The sequence below is a fragment of the Panthera onca genome, chromosome A3 (assembly GCF_046562875.1).
Source record: "Panthera onca isolate mPanOnc1 chromosome A3, mPanOnc1 haplotype 2, whole genome shotgun sequence".
NCBI classification, from domain to species: Eukaryota; Metazoa; Chordata; class Mammalia; order Carnivora; family Felidae; genus Panthera; species Panthera onca.
Genome location: NC_138341.1, coordinates 19,155,710 through 19,176,421, shown reverse-complemented (window position 1 = coordinate 19,176,421; position 20,712 = coordinate 19,155,710). Strand labels below are relative to the sequence as shown.

Here is a 20,712-nt window from a genome sequence, read left to right as displayed (position 1 = left end):
CTCCCTGCCATTGTGCTCAGAGCAGCAGAGGCTACTTCTCCCAGCACCCTCCCCCTGCAGTTAGGGACTGCCATGTCCTCCCCAGTGGAACATGTGAGACCTGGCCCACCTACACTTCATGCCCAGGGAGAACTCCTCCATGACCTCTTCCCTTTTCAGGTTCCCCAGGGCAAGCTTGGAAGCCAGGCACTGAAGATGACAAAGGTTCCATCAGCCAAACTCATGAAAGAGGGACAGCCTGACACCCTGCTGACCTAACCTGTTCTGGTACATGAGCGAGAAATAAACTTCTATTGTGTGTAAACCAGACTCCATTGTTTGGCTCTCCTGGTGATAGCAGTGAGGCTACCCTTCCAGAAGGGCAGAGCTGACTACAGTCCCATCCAGATCTGACAGAGGGGCTTGGCTCTCAGTTATTCACAGAGAAAATTGCTGTGGAATGGAAAGTGGAATGGAAACTTCCATTCTCCCATTTAGGAAAATCCATTTCTCTCTTGAGAGACTAGGGAAAACAATGGGATTGGGTGGGACCTGGGTTAACAACCTATCTGACAAGATTTTCACACTCTTTGCGATGGAGGCAGCAGTGGGAAGGTCAGTGAACACACAGATCCGCTGCACTTAAGACACCCACGAACCCTTACAACTCCCAAGCACCCAAAGGCGTTAGGATATGGGATGTGGGAGACGAGAGGATGGAAGGGAAAAGCGAGCAAGAGCTATACATGTGCCAGTCAGATTGTGAGCTCAGGATGAGAAATCTGTGCATGGAAAATGCTTGCATATAAAACAACTTTTATGATTAAATAAATAACTTTTACGTGTGTAAACCATCATTTGGCCTAATTTTTTTTAGTATAAATTTCAGAAGATTCCTACCTACTGTGACTGCACTAAGGAGAACAGATTTTTCTTTTTTCTTTTGTTTTTTTTTTTTTTTTTTTTTGGTCTGGTGTGGATGTATAAATGGTAGGAAAATGGCAGAGGAGCAAAAATTCAGGGAAAATTTTCTCTGAAAATTTCTCTGACCAGGATTTCTCTCACCTCGTGAGGACACAATCTGTCCTCCAAAGCAGGTTCCGGGGTCCCACTATGTGCACCTTTTCTGAGTTTCCAAACCCCAGACTCCCTGCCACAGGGCGCAGCAGCACCAAGCCCAGAGGCAACCCCACCATTTCCTGTGCATGAAGTAAATCTTCTGCAACCTCCTTTCCACTCCCTTTTTTGCCTCCTGCCTTCTCTACCCTGGGGAACCTGTGTCACAAGGAGGGATGTGTCAATGGCTCAAATTCCAAAATCAATGCCTGTCATCTTGTGCATGTTGCAACTTGTGCCATCCCAGCCCTGCTCCCCCAGATCTCTGCTCACCACACAATTCCTCTCTTCCCTTCCATTCTCCTGGCTGAGCTTTGAGGAATGAAATTGCCTTCCAAAAATGGTCTTAGGTCAGTAGTCTCATTCTCTTCATCAGGCAGATATTTATTTTCTGAACAGATAAGTTTCTCAGGACTGCAAAGAAAAACAAAAAAGTATTTCAACTCCATACAAACAATTGTATTATTCAATAATTGCTGCAAATTAAGTTAGCAAACTCATACTTCATGAAAAGGAAGGACTGAGTAGACATCACTTGGTGGCTGTCCATGTATCAGTCTCACCCCCCCCCCCCCAACACACACCCCTGTTGGCACAACCATTAGGTAGGCAGTGAGTCATGTGACCCTTCTCTGGTCGTGGCTGAGGCACCTGGGCCAGAGCCTCAACCCCTAGAGTTGTAAGTGGGATAGGGTGGCTTCCAGGCAGTCTGTCACTGCTCAAACCAGAAACTCAGGCAGGCCTGGGGCATCCATTTTCCAGCACATGCATAAGAAAGCAGAGAAAGTAAGGAAGTAGGTTCACAAAGAAGCTCTGATGAAAGCCACATAGTCCCGAAGAGGAAAGAACATGGCTCTTAGTCCTGTAAGCAGCCTGTTTGTCCTCCTGACTGCTATGGTCTGAATGTGTCCCCCCAAAATTCATATGTTGACACCTAGCCCCCAATGTGATGGTATTAAGATGTGGGGTTTAGGGGAGGTGATTAGGTCATGCAGGCAGAGCCCTCATGAATAAGATTAGTGCCCCTATAAAAGAGACCCTAGAAAACTCCCTCACCCTTCCCAACATGTGAGAACACAACAAGAAGGTGCCATCTAAGAACAAGAAAGTGGGTCCCCACCAGATACTGAATCTGCCACTACCATGATCTTGGACTTTCCAGCCTCCACAACTGTGAGAAATAAATTTCTGTTGTTTATAAGCCCCCCCCCCCCCAATCTCTGGCATTCTGTTACAGGAGTCAAACGAACTGAGACACTGACCATGGCTTCTGTAACAGACCAGTGATTTCTAACCTACCTAGGTTCCTTCTTCCTTTTTTTTTTAACTTGAGAATTCTGCTTTTCATAATCACACTGTCTCTGACTAACATAGACACCTTGTCTTTAAGTCCTTTTCTTACTTTACTGAGCGGCCATGTGAACACACTTCCAGGTGTGTCCTCCCAGAGGGTTTCCAGCACCGCCCAGAGAAGCCCAGACCTATGGAGGGAAAGCAGCTTTCTCCTTCATTCCTCCATTCATTCCTGCATTCATTCTTGCCTGCCTTCCTTCCTTCCTTCCTTCCTTCCTTCCTTTCTTCCTTCATTCAACAAGCATTTACTCATCCTCTACTGCATTCCAGCTAAGTGCTGGGAACACCAGGATAAATAAGACACAGTCCCTGCCCTCAATGGGCTTGCTGGGGTGGGAAAAAGCAGATGGAGGGTGTAATGGTATCACACCATGTGATAATTCCCTCTCTTGCCTGGATCACAATGGCCAGTAATAAAATGGAACAAAGCCATGAAACAACATGGCAGGTCAGGGAGTTATAACTGTGCTGATTTGACCCAGATATTTTTGTAGTTTATTTATACTTCTTTTCCTTAAGGGAAAGGGATATTTTTAGATGAAGCCAGAAAGGCTGGCAAGGCCCAGAGAGCACCTTATGTGCTATGGTAAGTGTCTGGACTTTATTGTAAAGGTTATGGGAAGCTACTGAAGGGTTTTTGACTGGAGAAGTTCCATCACTTCAAAGACATTCCTCCAGCTGCTAGGTGGAGAATTCACTGGAGGATACCAGATTAAAGGGCAGAATACCACTTAAGGAGCTGAGGAGCTACAAAGTGGGGATGAGGAAATAAAGCAAAACAAAGCCTTTGTCTTGCTGGAAGATGGGAAGTTATATAATTATTGAAGTCTAAATTGTTTGTTAAAATGTATAAACAAGCCAAGAAATAAAACATAAAACTTCCAAATCAGAAGGGGAAACAGCAAGTAGCACTGTTCACTCCAGTAAAACTCTGGATGAAAGATAAAAAGGAAATACTGGAGCACCTGGGTGGCTCAGACGGTTAAACATCTGACTTCAGCTCAGGTCATGATCTCACAGTTCATGGGTTCAAGCCCTGTGTCAGGCTCTGTGCTGACAGCTCAGAGTCTGGAGCCTGTTTCAGATTCTGTGTCCATCTCTCTCTGCCCCTCCCCTGCTCACTCACTCTCTCTCTCATAAATAAATAACAATTTATTTAAAAAGGGGAAATGTCAAGAGAGCATGACAGGACTTCCATGTTTTATATAGGATTTAGAACTTTGCACAGGCCAACACTCTTGCTGCAACAACTAGAAAAACAGAATATTTACTGCCCCACCCTAGGAAAAAAAAATTTTTTGTAATTTTAAAGTCATTGGAAATTTTCAGAGAGGAGACAGCTCTTTCAGAATGAGCTGGCAATCTCTGGCTATTTTCTCCACTGGGGGAATTTGCCAACCTCAGGTGGCAGGGTACACACACTTCTCCATGGTCTCAGCATTTCTTTTGTGGATTTTTTTCTCCCAGGCCTGGTTGTGATCTTGGCAGGTGGGTAGTTAACCTTGTTCTCAACTCCCTCCTAGTGGCAGGCAAGTCAAGCAGTGCATTGAGATAGAGTCCCAGTAGAGGATAGAGATACTCCAGGCCCTGATTCCAGACACCCTTCCCCAAAACCTACCTGAAAAAGAAAAATAAAATGCTAGAGCTAGAACTATAAAAATAAAACAACTAAAAATAATTCATTGATAGGTTTAACAAGAGAGTATTAGATACAACTGAAGAGAAATTATTAAAATATCTAGAATCAAATATACAGTAACAAAAAAGATGGAAAATACACAAAAAAAGTGGTAAGAGACAGTGAGGATGCAGTGAGATAGTGAGAAAATCTAAAATATATTTAACGGGAGTACCAGAAAGAGGAGAGAGAGAATATGGCAGAGGTAATAATCACCAGAACTGATTAAAGACATCAGTTTACAAGTACAAGATGACCTATGGATTCCAAGTAGGAAAGATAAAAAGCAATTCATAAAACTACAGAAAATCAGACAATAAGAAAATTTTTAAAACCTCCAGAGAAAAAGACAATTTTCTTCAAAGGATCAACAGTGAGGCCAGCAGCTGAGTTTTCAACTGAAAGAGTAAAAGACAACGGGATAGGAGGAAGGGGAAGATGGCAGTAGAGTAGAAGGAGGCTAAACTCACCTCATCTCACAAATACAACTAGACAACTATCATATCATCCTAAATACCCCAAAAATTGACCTGAAGACTGGCAGAACTAACTCCACAACTAAAGGCAGAGAAGAGCCACATCAAAGAAAGTAAGAAATGCAGAGACACAGTCTGGGAGAGAAACAGATCATGGCCAGTGGGAAGGGAGCCATGGTAGTGGAAAAGAATGAGAGCCAGACTAACAGGGGAGCCCACAGGGGGAAAATGAATCCCCATAGTAATTGGCTTGGAAAGCAGGAGGGGCCAAATTTCATGAGTTCTTGCAACCAGTGGGACTTAAAGCCTGGAGTTCTAAAGGTCAGTGTTCTTGGCTCTGGAAAATCTCAGAGGACATCAGGAATGCTCTTGGAGAGAAGGCAGGGCAAACAACTTGCAGATATACAGCATGGAAACAACCTCAAGAGCACCTGGGGCACACAGTGGGGAGATCAGTTGCTCCTATCAGGGAGTGTCCCAGAGAAGCAGCATTCACAGAGAGACTCCTCCAGGAACCAAGGAATTGGCAGGTGCCATTTCCCTCCCCTACCCTTCAGCAAAAGCACAGATATACCTGTGGGACCCAGCACAGCACAAATACTCCCTACCTAACTTGCTTACACCAACCCCTGTCACACCCCATGCTTCAGTGGAACTGCCCTTTCTAAAGTCATGCTTGCCTCAGTCCCAGTGCAGCAGAAGATGGGCCCAAATCTCTGCCCAAACCACATTTCCTGACCTGGGAGTTTTGCAGAGCCTCAGTTCCAGGGGCGGTGGTGACAGAGCTCATTTAACAAGCAGACAGGGCACATCTAGTTAAAACACACCACATTAAGACCAGAGACCAAACACTGCCCACAACAGGCAAAGAGAGACTATGGAGACAACTGGCCTGAAGGATAAAGCAGGCAGAACAAAACAGCAGAGCACAGACACCATACACTGGAGACACCCCTGGAACTGCTAGGCCCTAGTACACAGGAAACATGGCATGGCAGGTCACTATAAGATCTCTTCTTCATAAAACCATTAACCTCAAGAACAAGAGGCATAGCTGACTTTCCCAACACACAGAAACAGGCAGAGACTTAGACAAAATGAGAAGACAGAGGACTTTGTCCCAAATGAAAGAACAGGACAAGGCCATGGCCAGAGATCTAAATGGAACAGATATAAGTAATATGGCTGATGGAGAATTTAAAGTAATGGTCATAAGGATACACACTGGAAGAGAAAACAATGGAGGATATCAGACCATTAACACAGAGATAAGAATAACATAGCAGAAATAAAAGGTTCAGTAAACAAAATGAAACACATACTCAATGGAATGAACAGCAGGCTGGAAGAAGCAGAAGAATGAATTAATGACCTGGAAGACAGAGTAATGAATCAAGTTGAAAAGAGAGAAAAAAGAATTATGCAAAATGAGAATAGACTTAGGGAACTCAGTGATTCAATCAAATGTAATAACACTCATATAATAGGAGTCCCACAAGAAGAAGAGAGAGAGAAATGGAGGCATAAAATTTATTTGAAGAAATAATAGCTGAAAATTTACTTAATCTGGGGAAGGAAACATCTAATCCAGGAGGCACAGAGAAACCCCCCAACAAAATCAACAAAACATATCCAAGACATTGTAATTAAGGTGGCAAAATATAGTAATAAAAAAAAATTAAATGCAGTAATCCAAAAAAGATAGTTACATACAAAGGAAACCCCATAAGGCTATCAGTGGATTTTTCAGCAGAAACTTTCCAAACCATAAAGGAATGGCATGATATATTTAAAGTGCTGACTGGGAAAAACCTGCAGCCAAGAATATTCTATCTAGCAAGACTAGGACAGGTAAAGAGTTTCCCAGACAAACAAAAACTAAAGGAGTTCATGGCCACTGAACCAGCCCAGCAAGAAATATTAAAGGGGACTCTGAGTGGAAAGACCAAAAGTGACAGTATGAAGGCAGGAAACATAAAACCAGTAAACATGAATATTTCTGTAAAACTCAGTCAAGGAGTTCACAAAATAAAAGGATGTCAAATATGACACCATATACCTAAAATATGGGGAGGAGACAAACTATTCCAAAAATAGATAAGGAAAGAAAACTTACAAATTCGTTCTATGAGACCACCATTACCCTGATATCAAAACAAGATAAAGACACCACCCACCCACCCACACAAGAATGTATATGCAAAAATCCTCAGCAAAATATTAACAAACCGAATTCAACAGTTCATTGAAAAAATTATTCACTGCAATCAAGTGGAGTTTATTCCTGATATACAGATTGCCAACAGATATGTGAAAATGTTCATCATTTATCATCAGGGAAACGCACATCAAAACTACAATGAGATATCACCTCAGACCTGTCATAATGGCTAAAATCAACACAAGAAACAACAGGTATTAGTAGGGATGTGGGGAAAGGAGAATCCTCTTACAGTTCGCATTGTGGAAATGCGAACTGGTGCACCACTGTGGAAAACAGGATGGAGGGTCCCCAAAAAGTTAAAAAGAGAACCACCCTATGATCCAGCAATTGCACTACTGGGTATTTACCCAAAGAATACAAAAACACTAATTCAAAGGGATATGTGCATGCCTATATTTATAGCAGCATTAATTACAATAGCCAAGATATGGAAGCAGCCCAAGTGTCCACTGATAGATGAATAAAGAAGATGTGGTGTATATATACATACATACAATGGAATCATTCAACCATAAAATAGAATGAAATCTTGCCATTCACAACAACATAGATGGACCTAGAGAATATAATGCTAAGTGAAATAAGTCAGAGAGAGAAAAATACCATATGATTTCACTCGTGGTGGAATTTAAGGAAAAAAATAAATGAGCAATGGGGGAAAAAAGAGAGAGAGACAAACCAAGAAATACTCTTTTTTTTTTTTTTAATCAGGAAACTTTTTCTTTTCTTTTTTTTTTTTTTTTTTTCTTTTCTTTTTTTTTTTAGAGAGAGCACAAGCAGGGAAGAGGGGCACAGGGAGAGAGAATCTTTTTTTTTTTTTTTTTTTTGCATTTTTATTCATCATTTGTTTATGCTATAATACATATTTTATACACTATTCTTAAGATTTGCTAAATGAAACTTGACATTTGACAGAAAATAAAGAAAATATTTTAAAGATCTACGTTTTTGTTTTTTTTAATTTACATCCAAATTAGTTAGCATATAGTGCAACAATGATTTCAGGAGTAGATTCCTTAGTGCCCTTTACCCATTTAGCCCATCCCCCCTCCCACAACCCCTCCAGTAACCCTCTGTTTGTTCTCCAGTTTAAGAGTCTCTTATGTGTTGTCCCCCCTCCCTGTTTTTATATTATTTTTGCTTCCCTTCCCTTATGTTCATCTGCCCTGTGTCTTAGGGTCCTCATATGAGTGAAGTCATATGATTTTTGTCTTTCTCTGACTAATTTCGCTTAGCATAATACCCTCCAGTTCCATCCACGTAGTTGCAAATAGCAAGATTTCATTCTTTTTGATTGCCGAGTAATACTCCATTGTATGTATGTATGTATGTATATGTGTGTATGTACATATGTGTATATACACACATACATACATATACATACATACATACATACATACATACATACATACCACCTCTTCTTGGGGAGAGAGCATCTTAAGCAGTCTCCATGCTCAGCGTGGAGTTCAACAAGGGGCTCAATCCCACAACCCTGGGATCATGAAATCAAAAACTGGACAAAATCAAGAAACTGAGCCAAAATCAAGAAATGGACTCTCAAATGACTGAACACCCAGGTACCCCCAAACTCTTAACTATAGAGAACTGATGGTTACCAGAGGGTAGGTGGGTTAGGGGATGGGTTAAATAGGTAATGAGGATTAAGAAGTGCACTTGTTGTGATGAGCACTGGGTGATTAAAATAGTTATTAAAAAATAAACTAAAATGTCTGTGGGAAAAAAATCTTTAAAGTAGTTATGAGAGGAAAAAGAAAAATAAATAAATTTGCTATTAGTAATACTCACTGGGAAATTTGGTCAGTGTACTGGGACCAGTTTTTAAAAGTGGGCTGTTATCCTACAGGTGTGGATGGATTTTTTTATCAAGCTCCTGTATGCTGATCAAAACTATCTTCTGGGGAGGGGCACCTGGGTGGCTCTGTCAGTTAAGCACCTAACTCTTGATTTGGGCTCCTGTCATGATCTCTTGGTTCATGAGATCCAGCCCTGCATTAGGCTCTGAGCTAACAGCGCAGAGCCTGCTTGAGATTCTCTCTCTTCTCTCTCTCTCTGCCCCTCTGCCCATTTTCTATCTCTCTCAAAATAAATAAATAAATTTAAAATAAAATAAAACTATCTTCTGTCTAGAATAAAAAAATACAAGGGTGCCTGGGTGGCTCAGTGGGTTAAGTGTCAGACTTTGGCTCAGGTCATAATCTCACAGTTCATGGGTTCGAGCCCCATGAACCCACTGGGCTCTGTGCTGACAGTTCAGAGCCTGGAGCTTGCTTCGGACTCTGTGTCTCCATCTCTCTCTGCCTCTCCCCTGCTTGCGCGCGCTCTCTCTCTCTCCAAAATAAATAAACATTTTTTAAAATACAGTGGGATATGTGTTAAAGAAAAATAATTGCTGGGGTGCCTGGGTGGCTCAATCAGTTAAGCGTCCCATTTCAGCTCAGGTCATGATCTCATGGTTCATGAGTTCAAGCCCCACATCAGGCTCTCTGCTGTCAGCAGAGATCCTGCTTTGGATCTTCTGTCTCCCCTCTCTCTCTCTCTCTGCCCCTACCTTGCTCATTCTCTACCTCTCTCTCAAAATAAATAAATACTTAAAAAAAGAAAGAAAGAAAAAGAAATGCCAACCTAATATTCTTAATCCTGTGAAAACATCCTCTAAGGATAAAGGTAAAATCTGGAAAAGGCTATAGCTATACTGTGCGATTCTAACCACATGACATTCTGTAAAAGGCAAACAATGGAGATGGTAAAAGGATCCATTCATTTAGTGCACCCTTACCTGCATTTACTAGGTGTTTTGTTTCTCACAGATCTCGCAGAGGCTTTATGCCACTCTTAGAACAACATCATGTAGAGTAAAAGTGAAATGGGGCAATGTGGCATAAAGCCTGGCCTTCTCTAGGTCTTTACATTCTTTTAAGGTATATCGTTTTCCTATAGGAAGATAAAAAAAAATCTAAATCAACAGTCTTAATGTCAACTTAGTCACTCTTCTGGTAGGAAATCACCGGACAATTATAAGTCTCTAAAAATAAGGCCCAATGATCACAAAATACCTGTCTTATTTTGAAAAACAGCTCTCTTCTCTTCATCCATCTCTTGCCATCTTCTAAACAGGGAATCACAAAACAAAGGCAACATAACCTACAAGAAAATAATTTCGAGGATCCAAGTGCTTTGTATTAAGCTCTCTAAGTCTGTCTGAAGCATTCGAGTATGACCTTACTGTACACCAAAGATTAATGACCCATGAATAATGTCGACCCATGAATAATGTCAACCCATAGAGCAGGAAAAGGGTAAAGGTTATCTGTCTCACATTAGGACATTTCATTGAGTCATAAGTGGCTGACTGGAAGGAGGGCCTCCCGATAGAAGTAGCACACTCCATCAAGACTTCTACTGCATCAGTGCACCAGTCAATAAATATGTGCTGACGCCACTGGGTGCCACCTCCCAGTGAGTTCCTATCCTCAAGAACCTCTCTGTCTAGAACAGAAAATCATATACAGTGACAATCTAGTCATGAGAGGTATCAGAAGAGGATGCTTTAGGAGCGCAAGGCAGTGAGTGGCCTGGGAGTAAGAGTGCTCCTGGGAGAGCTGACAACCAGTCTTTAAGGGTCTGTGAGAACAGGAGGGCAGGTAAACCTCAGTGTGGGTGAGTGTCGAGAGGCTGGGGTACAGAGGTTGTGGAGAGAGGTGGTTTTCTCCTCCCCATTCCTAACTTTAGGCTTTAGACTAGAAACCATTTTCCCCTTCTTTATTTTCCCCCATACACCTGGCCCAATGCTGGTCCCCAAAGTATGTATGAGGTAAACAATTACTGGATAAGCAAGGCAGCAAAATGACTAACCAACACCATATCAGCGAGTCTCTCAGAGCCAAAGGAACCTTCTTATCTTCATAACAGTGATCTGCCTTGGTTTTCCGAGAGAAGCAAAACCAACAACTTCTTTCTTCAGAGCCACACACATACTTTTAAATAACTTATGATACCTGGTGGGTACTTTTCCTACACAGGAGTAAAAAACCTGAATCTACATCTCAAAATTTTAACTCCTATATTGGCAAGTTTAAAACGTGAACACTCGTTACAGGCCCAACTACTAGTTCTCTGGGCAGCCTTTTCTGCATCCCTCCTTCCACCTTTCACAGAAAGGAGCTCTGCCTCTCAGGCCATTGCTCCCTGTACTAATTCTGTGACACTTGTCACACCCATGTCTTGCTGCCCATGTCTTCCTTTCCAGTTTGCTAAATGTGAATGGAAGAATGAATGAGCAGAAACATTATCACACAAACATGTAATTTTCCCAGTAAGTGAAATTACCTTGGGTTCCTAATCTAAAACTCAGAGGAAATGCTTTTATGGACTTTCTTTAATGAATACAGGATAACTAGAAGACTTCTAAAATGACTAGGTTTTCCCCAACCCCAGAGCTTCTAAGAGTGAATGAATGAATGAATGAATGATGAAACTTACTTACCTTTCCATAATTTGGGTCCTTTTTTGTCATATAAAAAGGGTTGTATACTTCAGGATCATAAAGATTTCCAAATACAATTTCCTTTAGAAAAAAAAATACACCTAAGAGCAAATCACTGTATACAATGTGTTTTGCAAGATTCAAAAAAGCCAAATGCTTTATTCTGTTTTTATAGAAAATCATAGATTCAAAGGGTTAGAAGAAACTTCAGAAGTAATTTAGACTGCAGAGACAGCTCACCACCTTCTGGGGGTAGTAATCATCAAGTTTAGTCTGAAGTCATCAACTAGCCTTAGTCTGAGAACTTTCTGCTCTGCCAGCCAAGTACTCTTTTGGTCATTCTAACCACCAGTCTGTCCTTAGACTGAGTTGAAATCTGCCTTGGCACTGGAGACACTAATACTCTACCTCAAACAACACAAAATTTATCTACCCATCACCCACCCATCAGTCTTTTAAATGTTTCAAGTCTTCATCCCCCTTCCTGTCATTTCTTCCTCTGACTAAATATCCCATATTTCTTCCCACTTTTCCTCCCAGGAGATGTTGTCAAGCTTCCACCCTCTTCTAAAGGTTCTGCAACTGCTGAAGATCCCCTCTACAGTGTGAATCAGGAGTGACAAGATAGCAACAGGGTGGACTTTGATGCTTCTCACTCCAAGCACTGCCTCCCTCAATACAGCCTAAGAGCGCAGATGTTTTCTTAGAAGTCCGCTCCCATAGTCAACTCACATTGAATTTACTGTCATTTAAAACCACTCCAGGGGTGTCTGGGTGTCTCAGTTGGTTAAGCATCTGACCTTGGTTCAGGTCATGATCTCACAGTTTGTGAGTTTGAGTCCTACGTTGGGCTCTGTGCTGACAGCTAGGGCCTGGAGCCTGTTTCAGATTCTCTATCTCCCTCCTTCTGCCCTTCCCCTGCTCGCACTCTCTCTTTCTCTCTCTCTCTTAAAATAAACATTAAAAAAAAAATTTTTTTAACCACTCAGACTTCAACACATGCCTTTTCTAAGGCATGGCTTCCCCATCCTGTACTTGTACAATCACATTTCTGAGCACAACTGTAAGCCTGTGCACTTGGGTTTCAAAGACACCTGGATTTGACACTGAGCTCTGCCTCTTAGAGTGCTTAGAAAGAAGTATTTAATGTTCATATCCAGAAATTTTGCTCACCAAATCAATACCCTAACTTTCCAGGCAAACTATGCTGGATCTCCAGTAAGTACCTGGGAACTTAGGCAGACCTAAATTCCAAAAGAGGGTCCTGACCTCAAGGTTAAAACAGAAAAATTTCCAAAAGCAGCAGCAAAATTTTATTCTTTTATAAAGCCAAATTGAGGAACAGTATGTAGAAAGCTATGGTCCCTACACCTAATGGTTGACTGACTGAATAGCATGGAATCCCCTTCTCCCTTGCTCTCTTCCTACTTGAAAGATTAGAATGCCTTACGCTCTCTTTCCTGGCCCTGCTTCTAGCTAGGACTTGCAATGTGGCCCATTTATGGTGAAGAGGATCTAAGGGGAAATCTGCTAGGAGCTTCTGGGGACTCTTTGTTTCCAGATCAAAGGATCAGGTATAAGATAAAGGTACCCTGGCACCACTCCTTACCCCTTCTTCCTGTCTTGAGCACAGACCTAACACCTGAAGCTGTAAGTAACCAAATGTGCTTACAAATGTAAGAGTGAGGAGGAAAAAACAAAAATATTAAGGATAGCAGAAAAGAATTATAGGAAAAAACCTGGGTGATAAATGACATTTCTACACTGCCAAAACCCACAGTGAGACCACCTACCCATCAATTTCTTGTTAAGTGAACAATAAATGTCCTTATGATTTAAGCTACTGCTATTCTCTTTACATTTACTTAAAAGCATTCCTGATAAATCTAGTTCCAAATCAATACTTTTATTCCTTCCTTCTGAAACTCCAGGTTTAAAAATGTAGTAAGCTGTATTACAATTCTGTGAATTCATCTTAAATACAAAAATAATGTCAGGACTGTTTGCATAATAACCAGTGAAAATGTTGGCCCAACTCTTTAAAGTATACTTTATTAAGAAAACAAAGAACTCTCAGTACCATTTTATTTGTGCGCTTTAAAAGACATTCAAGATTCTCTTGTTTCATTTTCTCCAACCCTCTGTATGAAATTACTTTTCCTGCAATTCTCTGAACAGGCTCTGCAACATTTTCAATCCATTTTTTATGTAACACCTCTCCTCTTCTTTCCTTAAAAGTATCCAGATGCTGAAAATACATATCCAGTCTTTAATGAAATGATACAAACAAGGAAAACAAATTATTAAGGTTTCCATTTATTGTCATTTGAATAAGGGGGAGAAACACTTGTTCCCACTTTTAAACTCTCAACACATTTGGGTTGCAAGGTCCTAGCATAAGATAATCAAAGAACATAATAAAGTTCAGGAGGGGAACCTGAGAGCATAGAGCAGGAAGAACCCATGAAAGGTTCTAAAGCAGAAGTGTGCCTGGAGATTAAACTACATTCAAACCACTTCTAACTCATGAAACTCCTTTTTTTTTTTTTTTTTTTTTTTAAGGATTTCAAAGCATTCCTGTCACCCACTGCATGTCTCTAGCCTTCATCATCAAAGTCTGTGACAAAACTGGTAGAGTAGAAAGAGCGCTAGACTTATACCAACCAGCACCTCTGTCTGAATCTATAGGAGGGTAATCCCACCTACCTTTTTTTTTAATGTTTATTATTGAGAGAGAGAGAGACAGAGCACGAGCAGGGGGAGGGGCAGGGAGAGAGGGAGACACAGGATCAGAAGCAGGCTCCAGCCTCTGCACTGTCAGCACAGAGCCTGACACAAGGCTCGAACTCCCCATGAGATTATGGCCTAAGCCCAAGTCGGCGCTCAACCAACTGAGCCACCCAGGCGTCCCCCGCTCTTTTTATTTTTTTGAGAGAGACAGAGCAAGTGGGGGGCGGGGGGCAGAGAGAGAAGAGACAGAGAATCCCAAGCAGGCTCCACACTGCCAGGCTCAAATATGACCGGATCATGACCTGAGTCGAAACCAAGAGTCACACGCTTAACCCATTGAGCCACCCAGGCGCCCCCCACCTACCTCTTTTTGATGCTTAGCTGAAAATATACGTGAACTTCCTTTGTAAATTAGAACACAAACATTAAAGTACCACTGTAACACCAAATTTCAATCTCATTAAAATGAAAACTCCTTTAACTTTATTCTCTGAGTACAATTGGACATTACCCTTAAATACTATTTCTGGTGGTTTTATATATCCCCTTTTCGATGTGGGAACATATGAGAAATAGGTAAGTTTTAGTCAGAAAGAATTTCCATTCAGTACCAGAACAAAGAGGGGGAGCTCTTAGAACGATCTCTCAGATCCTTTACGGGCAGATCTAGGAATCCAGACCTCTCAGTGACCCTGCAAGGAGGTGGCACAATTTCAGATCTATGTTGTATAAGCAGATCAACCAGAGGAGGTTCATTCTCTCAGCAAAATGAATCTCTGTGACACAGTGACATCCTCTTAGCCATGTTGCTCTGCACCACTCTTGCTTACCTGGAACATACTTAGAATCCAGGCTGTAGCCAACTCTTACCTTGGCAATGTAATTTTCTCTAAATAATATTGCATGTACAGCTTCATCAATGTCTTCTCTAGCTAACACCTAAAATTACAGAACTGAATGTCAGGATGTAAATCCTAAAGAAACAAAACAGAATGACAAAATTCATTGTATTTTACCAATACTTTTACTGTAAATCTACTGCTTATACCTCAAAGAATATTTTGTAACATTTTTATTAAGGAAAATTTTAATTTAAATTTTAGTTAATTTGCATTCAGTGCAATATTGGTTTCATGAGTAGAATTCAGGGATTCATCTCTTACATACAATACTCAGTGCTCATCACAAGTGCACTCCTTAGTACGCATTACCCATCTAGCCCGTCTCCCACCCACCTCCCTCCATCAGCCCAGTTTGTTCTCTATCACTCAAAGTCTCTTGTGGTTTGTTTCCCTCTCTTCTCTCCCCCTCCCCATATGTTCATCTGTTTTGGTTTCTTAAATTCCACATATGAGTGCGATCATATGGCATTTGTCTTTCTCTGATTGAGTTATTCTGCTTAGCATAATACACTCTAGCTCCATCCATGTCATTGCAAATGGCAAGATTTCGTTCTTTTTGATAGCTGAGTAATATTCCAGTGTGTATATATACCACATCTTCTTTATCCATTCATCAGTCAATGGGCATTTGGACTCTCTCCATAGTTTGGCTATTGTTGACAAATGCTGCTATAAACATCAGGGTGCATGTATCCTTCAAATCTGTATTTTTGTGTCCTTTCAGTAAATACCTAATAGTGCAATTGCTGGATGGTGGGTGATGTTCTATTTTTAGTTTCTCGAGCAATCTCCGCACTGCTCTCCAGAGTGGCTGAACCAGTTTGCATTCCCGCCATCAGTGCCAGAGGGTTCCCCTTTGTCTGCATCCTCGCCAACAGCTGTTGTTTCTTGTGTTATTAAGAGAAATTTTCAAACGATTTTCTGTGAACCCAAGTTCAATATTTATCACCTTAGGGTTTTTCATCTGGATCACTATGAACTGATAGTCCAACTTTTATGCCTATAGGGCTAAGAAGGAACAAATGGAAAGGCAATAAAAATCCAGTATCTGGAAGAAATATGCTATTACCTAGAACTAGTGTAAAATAATACGGGTTCTTAAAACTATGTTTTTCAATCTCTGGCTGGCTCTTCTTTCAGTTCTTTCAAGTGAATGCATCAAAACAAACTAGACCCCAAACTCAGATAACAAATCTGTGAATAAAAGAAATCTCAAAAAGGAGAGTTGCATTGTTACCCATATATTTAACAGCAACACATGAAATCTAAAATATTCAGACAGCTCTTCAGGTCTTCAAAATAAAACTATCTTGTTGATGTAAGGAGAATTTTGCTTTGACTCCTTAGACTCATTTTAAGACGGCAATTGAAAAACCATGTAAAACAATTAAGTGTTTTCCCCTGATACTATACACTTAGAACAAATCAATCTATTTATTTGGAGAAGTAGAAACATCTACTTTGACAAACATTGTGGAAAATCACATTTTTTTAACCCATCCTATTATCAGCATATAATATTGATCATGTGTCTGATTTTTTTTTTTTTTCAACATTTTTTATTTATTTTTGGGACAGAGAGAGACAGAGCATGAACGGGGGAGGGGCAGAGAGAGAGGGAGACACAGAATCGGAAACAGGCTCCAGGCTCCGAGCCATCAGCCCAGAGCCTGACGCGGGGCTCGAACTCACGGACCGCGAGATCGTGACCTGGCTGAAGTCGGACGCTTAACCGACTGCGCCACCCAGGCGCCCCATGTGTCTGATTTTCAAACTACTTTTTGTTTAAGGAAATAAACATTTTTGGCTTCCATAGCTCCGAGCTTTCTTTGTGATTTTGCCAGAAAACATAAGGAAGATGTTAATGACTTTTGGCAGTACTTTTGAAACCCACAGCTTTTCATGCCCACGCACTCGCACAGACACAAATGTTTAAAGGTCTCACCACTTTTACTGCTACCACTGCAAAAGGAGCAAAATAAAGAACTACTCCAAGAGCTTTTCTTTACAGTGAGGCAAATTATAGGATCATGTAAAATAATGACACCTTCTTTATGAGGAAATCATTGCTTTACCAGACCCTTAAGTAGCAGAATCAACTGGCGAGCCCAGACCTGGCTTCTCCGCCGGCAGAGCTCCCGGACTGCAGCCTGTACCCACCCACCGTACCGCCCTGTGGGTGTCCTAAACCTCTAGTGAGCGACAGCAGGGGCACTCGAACCACTCTTGGTCAAATTTGGTCCCGGATCATTCCCATTCAGTGAATTCTTAACAGTGCCTTGCTTCTGCCAGGCATTGTTCTAGTTCTAGGGAATCCAACCGTGACTAAGACAAAATACTTCTCAAGGGATTTATGTCCCATCGCCAAAATAACGTCCCCAAATGCCACGTTACTTTACCTCCATTAAAGCAACTGACTCGAGCTCTGGCCATTCTTTTAATTTTTCTGGCCTGAAATGTTCACCACAGGTAGATACTTTCTTGGAAGCCATAGATAATAGGATCCCTGAGGGGAGAGAGTAAATTGAAGAGACTTAGTAAGGCAGAAAGCAGTTTGAATCCTGGCTCTGCCACGTGGTAAAGTCCCTAAGTAAAACAAACAAAAACAAAATCCTGGCACCCCCCAAGACTCAGTTTCAAAAGGGGTAATTACGCTTCCCCCACATATTGCTGTGGGGTCACCCACCCAGCCTGGGGCTCCACGGTGGACGGCGTGGGCTCTCCAAGATGCAGGACAGCGACTCCAGAACCCCCAAGCCCCTCCCCAGCCAGCTAACCCACCACCAGACGGAGTATTGCAAGACAGAAAAGGGGGCGTCCTTTTAAAAACAAAGCACTGGGGGGAGAAAAAAAGAATAAATAATAAATAAATAAATAAATAAATAAATAAATAAATAAATAAATAAATACAAAGCACTGGGTTGAAACTCGAAGCTCCACTTCCCTCAACAGGCCCTACCCTTTTCTTGTTCCCACAGGGGACGCGAAGGATGAGGGCAGGTCAGGGGGGAGGAGGGTCCCCAGGAGATGCCATGTCCACCCACCTGGGGCCCTCAACTGCCCAACCAAAGCCACCCTACATTTTGACTGGCTTCAAATGAATAGACGTCTTCTAAATTGATACTACAAAGAACATACAGTTTATCTGCACGATCTAGGGCTACAATTAGGAGGAATGATTTTTAGTGTTCCCTTTGCCTAAGGAAAACAAAATTCTTCTCTCCTGTGTTCTAGGTCTTACTGTGTCTTCCCAAGACCAGGGGTCAGCCTCAACATGAGCCAGAGGGTGCTATGCAGAATCAGAATCAGCAAGTGTGTAATCATACTCAAAATAAATTTTTTTAATATTCTAAAAACTGTTAGAAAAACCTGGGGAGAATATGTGGCAATGGATTTTAAGGGTGCCTGACCAAAGGGGACACACCTACCTTGATTTAGGGAAAGATCAAGTGAATTGACAGGCATTCAGTAAAGTAGCTATCATTTTTTTTTTTAACGATTTATTTCGTGAGAGAGAACACCAGTAGGGGAGGGGTGGGGTGGGGGGGGGGGGGGAGAGAGAGAGACAGAGAGAAAAAGAATCCCAAGCAGGTTCCACGCCATCAGCACACAGTCCCACATGGGGCTCGAACCCACTAACCATGAGATCATGACCTGAGCAGAAATCAGGAGTCGGAGGCTTAACCAACTGAGCCACCCAGGTGCCCCAGCTGTCATTATTTTTTATAGGATCTTTCAGGCAATATTTAACTTCTGGGGAACATACATTTGTAATAATTATCAATACAAGGTATTGTGATTTCTTAATTATCATACAGACACTGAATTTAAGTGGAGTTTATTGCAGGTGCTTGAGTGCCTTCCTTGGTCCTCAACATGAATGAATCCTGCTGGCAAATGGCTTCTCTGAAGCAGCCTTCTTTTGTGTCTTCTTACCAATCAAGGATCAAGGTGTGTGCTCCTTTGTTGCTAAAACCTTTGGAAGGTGACAGAAAAGAAGAGATATGTGTGATATAGGAATGAGAGGCCAACAAGAGCAGAAAGAGTTCCTCAGCTCAGCTGAACCCTCTGAAGCCTAGTGCGGCCAGAGCCAAGTGATTCATCTCGCAGGCCAGGGCCCCATCCAAACCTGTCTCAGCTTCTCCTCACTCTATCTGGATTCAGGAACTTGCAGAGATTCCAGGACACAGCCAACCCTATTATAGGTGGGGTAGATTGCTGACGTGTGCTAGGAGTTGAGGGACCTCCCCCGTGGTCCTGCTTTTATATGTCGGGATATCTGGGGTACTAAGTTATACTTGGATTATTATGATTTAGAAAATACTACCTTCCTTTCTTCCCTTTTTTCAAACCTCTGAACCTTGATCCTCCACCTTCACTATCAGCTGACAGATGACCTTCTCACTTCACTGAGAAAATGAGGCAAACAGAAGTGAATGATGTTCTTTCACAAAATTCACCACGCTATATCCATGTACTCTGCCTTCCTTCCTCTTAAGATGGGTGGCTTGTCCTGCCCTCCATTTGAGTCCTGGATCCCACCTCTTTACAGGTAGAGGGTGTAGGGAGGATAGGCGAATGGATGAGGGGGACTATTTTAGGTAGAGAAGTCAGAGAAGTCTTCTCTGAGAAGGTATTTGTGCAGAGGTCTGAGTGAACTGAGGGAGACATGGAGAGATCTAGGGAAAGAGTGTTCCAGGTGGAAGGACTAGCAGAAGCAAAACCCTGAGATGGGAATGAAGTTGGTATATTAAGAAAACAAAAACAAAGCTGGTGAGGCTGTAGCATAATGACTGGAGAGAAGACAGGTGCCTAATGGTACAGGGACTTAGAGACCATGCTAAGGAATTAGAATAAAATCCAAAGCGTGAAGGGAAAGTCATTCAAAGGTTTACAGTAGGGAAGAAATCTAACATTTTTTAAATGAATATAGCTTCTTCATGGAGAACTGGTTATACAGGGGCAACAGCAGAAGCAGGAAAATCAGTTAGGAGGCCAGTGCACTAAGCCAGTTAAGATCACAATGGCTTGAGCTGGTGGTAGTAGTGAGGAACTGAAAAGTGAATAAACTGACAGAACTCAGTACCTGTTAGACGTGGGAAGTGAGTAAAGCAAGAAATCAAAGACCACACTTGGATTTTTGTCCTGAGGCATCCTGGTTGGATTATAATCAAGGGGAAATCTGGAGGCAAAGCGAGTTTGGCAGCAAGAGGGGAACAAATACAAAAGTAAAGAATAATCCTTCTGGAGGCTGGTTAAATTCAAGATACTTGTAACCACTACAAAATATAAGGAGGGTTCATAAGGTATCAGTATAAAGCAACTTACTTTTTTTCCTCGCTGTCTATTTAAGCCTGTTCCGTTGATGTAGTTCTCCTGCCCTGCTTTACCTGTTTTATTTTCCTCATTGCACTTATTACCAGCTCACATATTACACACTTATTGGTTTATTGTCTGGCTCCCCCATGAAATGTAAGTTCCTAAGGATCAGAGATTTATCTCTTGTTTACCACTATGCCCCTCAAAGATTGCCCGGCTCAGAGTAGGTGCCTGTTATATTTTGAGGAAGCAAGCAAGCAAGCACAGGGGAGGATACTAAAACATGACAGTAAAAGGAGTTAAACTACAAAATAAAGTTTTACTAAAACTTCTATGAGTGAGTAAAAATAAAAGTAGCTCCCTTATCTTCTGGGGGTGGGAGTAAGGAACTGGAGAGACAGAGAAGAAGACGGAAAGGCTGTATATTCAGA

At 41.7% G+C, this 20,712-nt stretch overlaps 1 protein-coding gene across 1 annotated transcript; it reads right to left on the bottom strand.

The window, feature by feature from the left end:
• Nucleotides 1-1,284: 1,284 nt before the first annotated feature.
• Nucleotides 1,285-18,936, bottom strand: FAM228A (family with sequence similarity 228 member A). Its single transcript, XM_078443821.2, is given in 6 exon segments — nucleotides 1,285-1,426; nucleotides 9,624-9,680; nucleotides 9,682-9,778; nucleotides 9,901-9,988; nucleotides 14,931-14,999; nucleotides 17,362-18,936. Coding segments are annotated over 6 exon segments (546 nt in total). The 5' UTR covers nucleotides 17,455-18,936.
• Nucleotides 18,937-20,712: the final 1,776 nt, after the last annotated feature.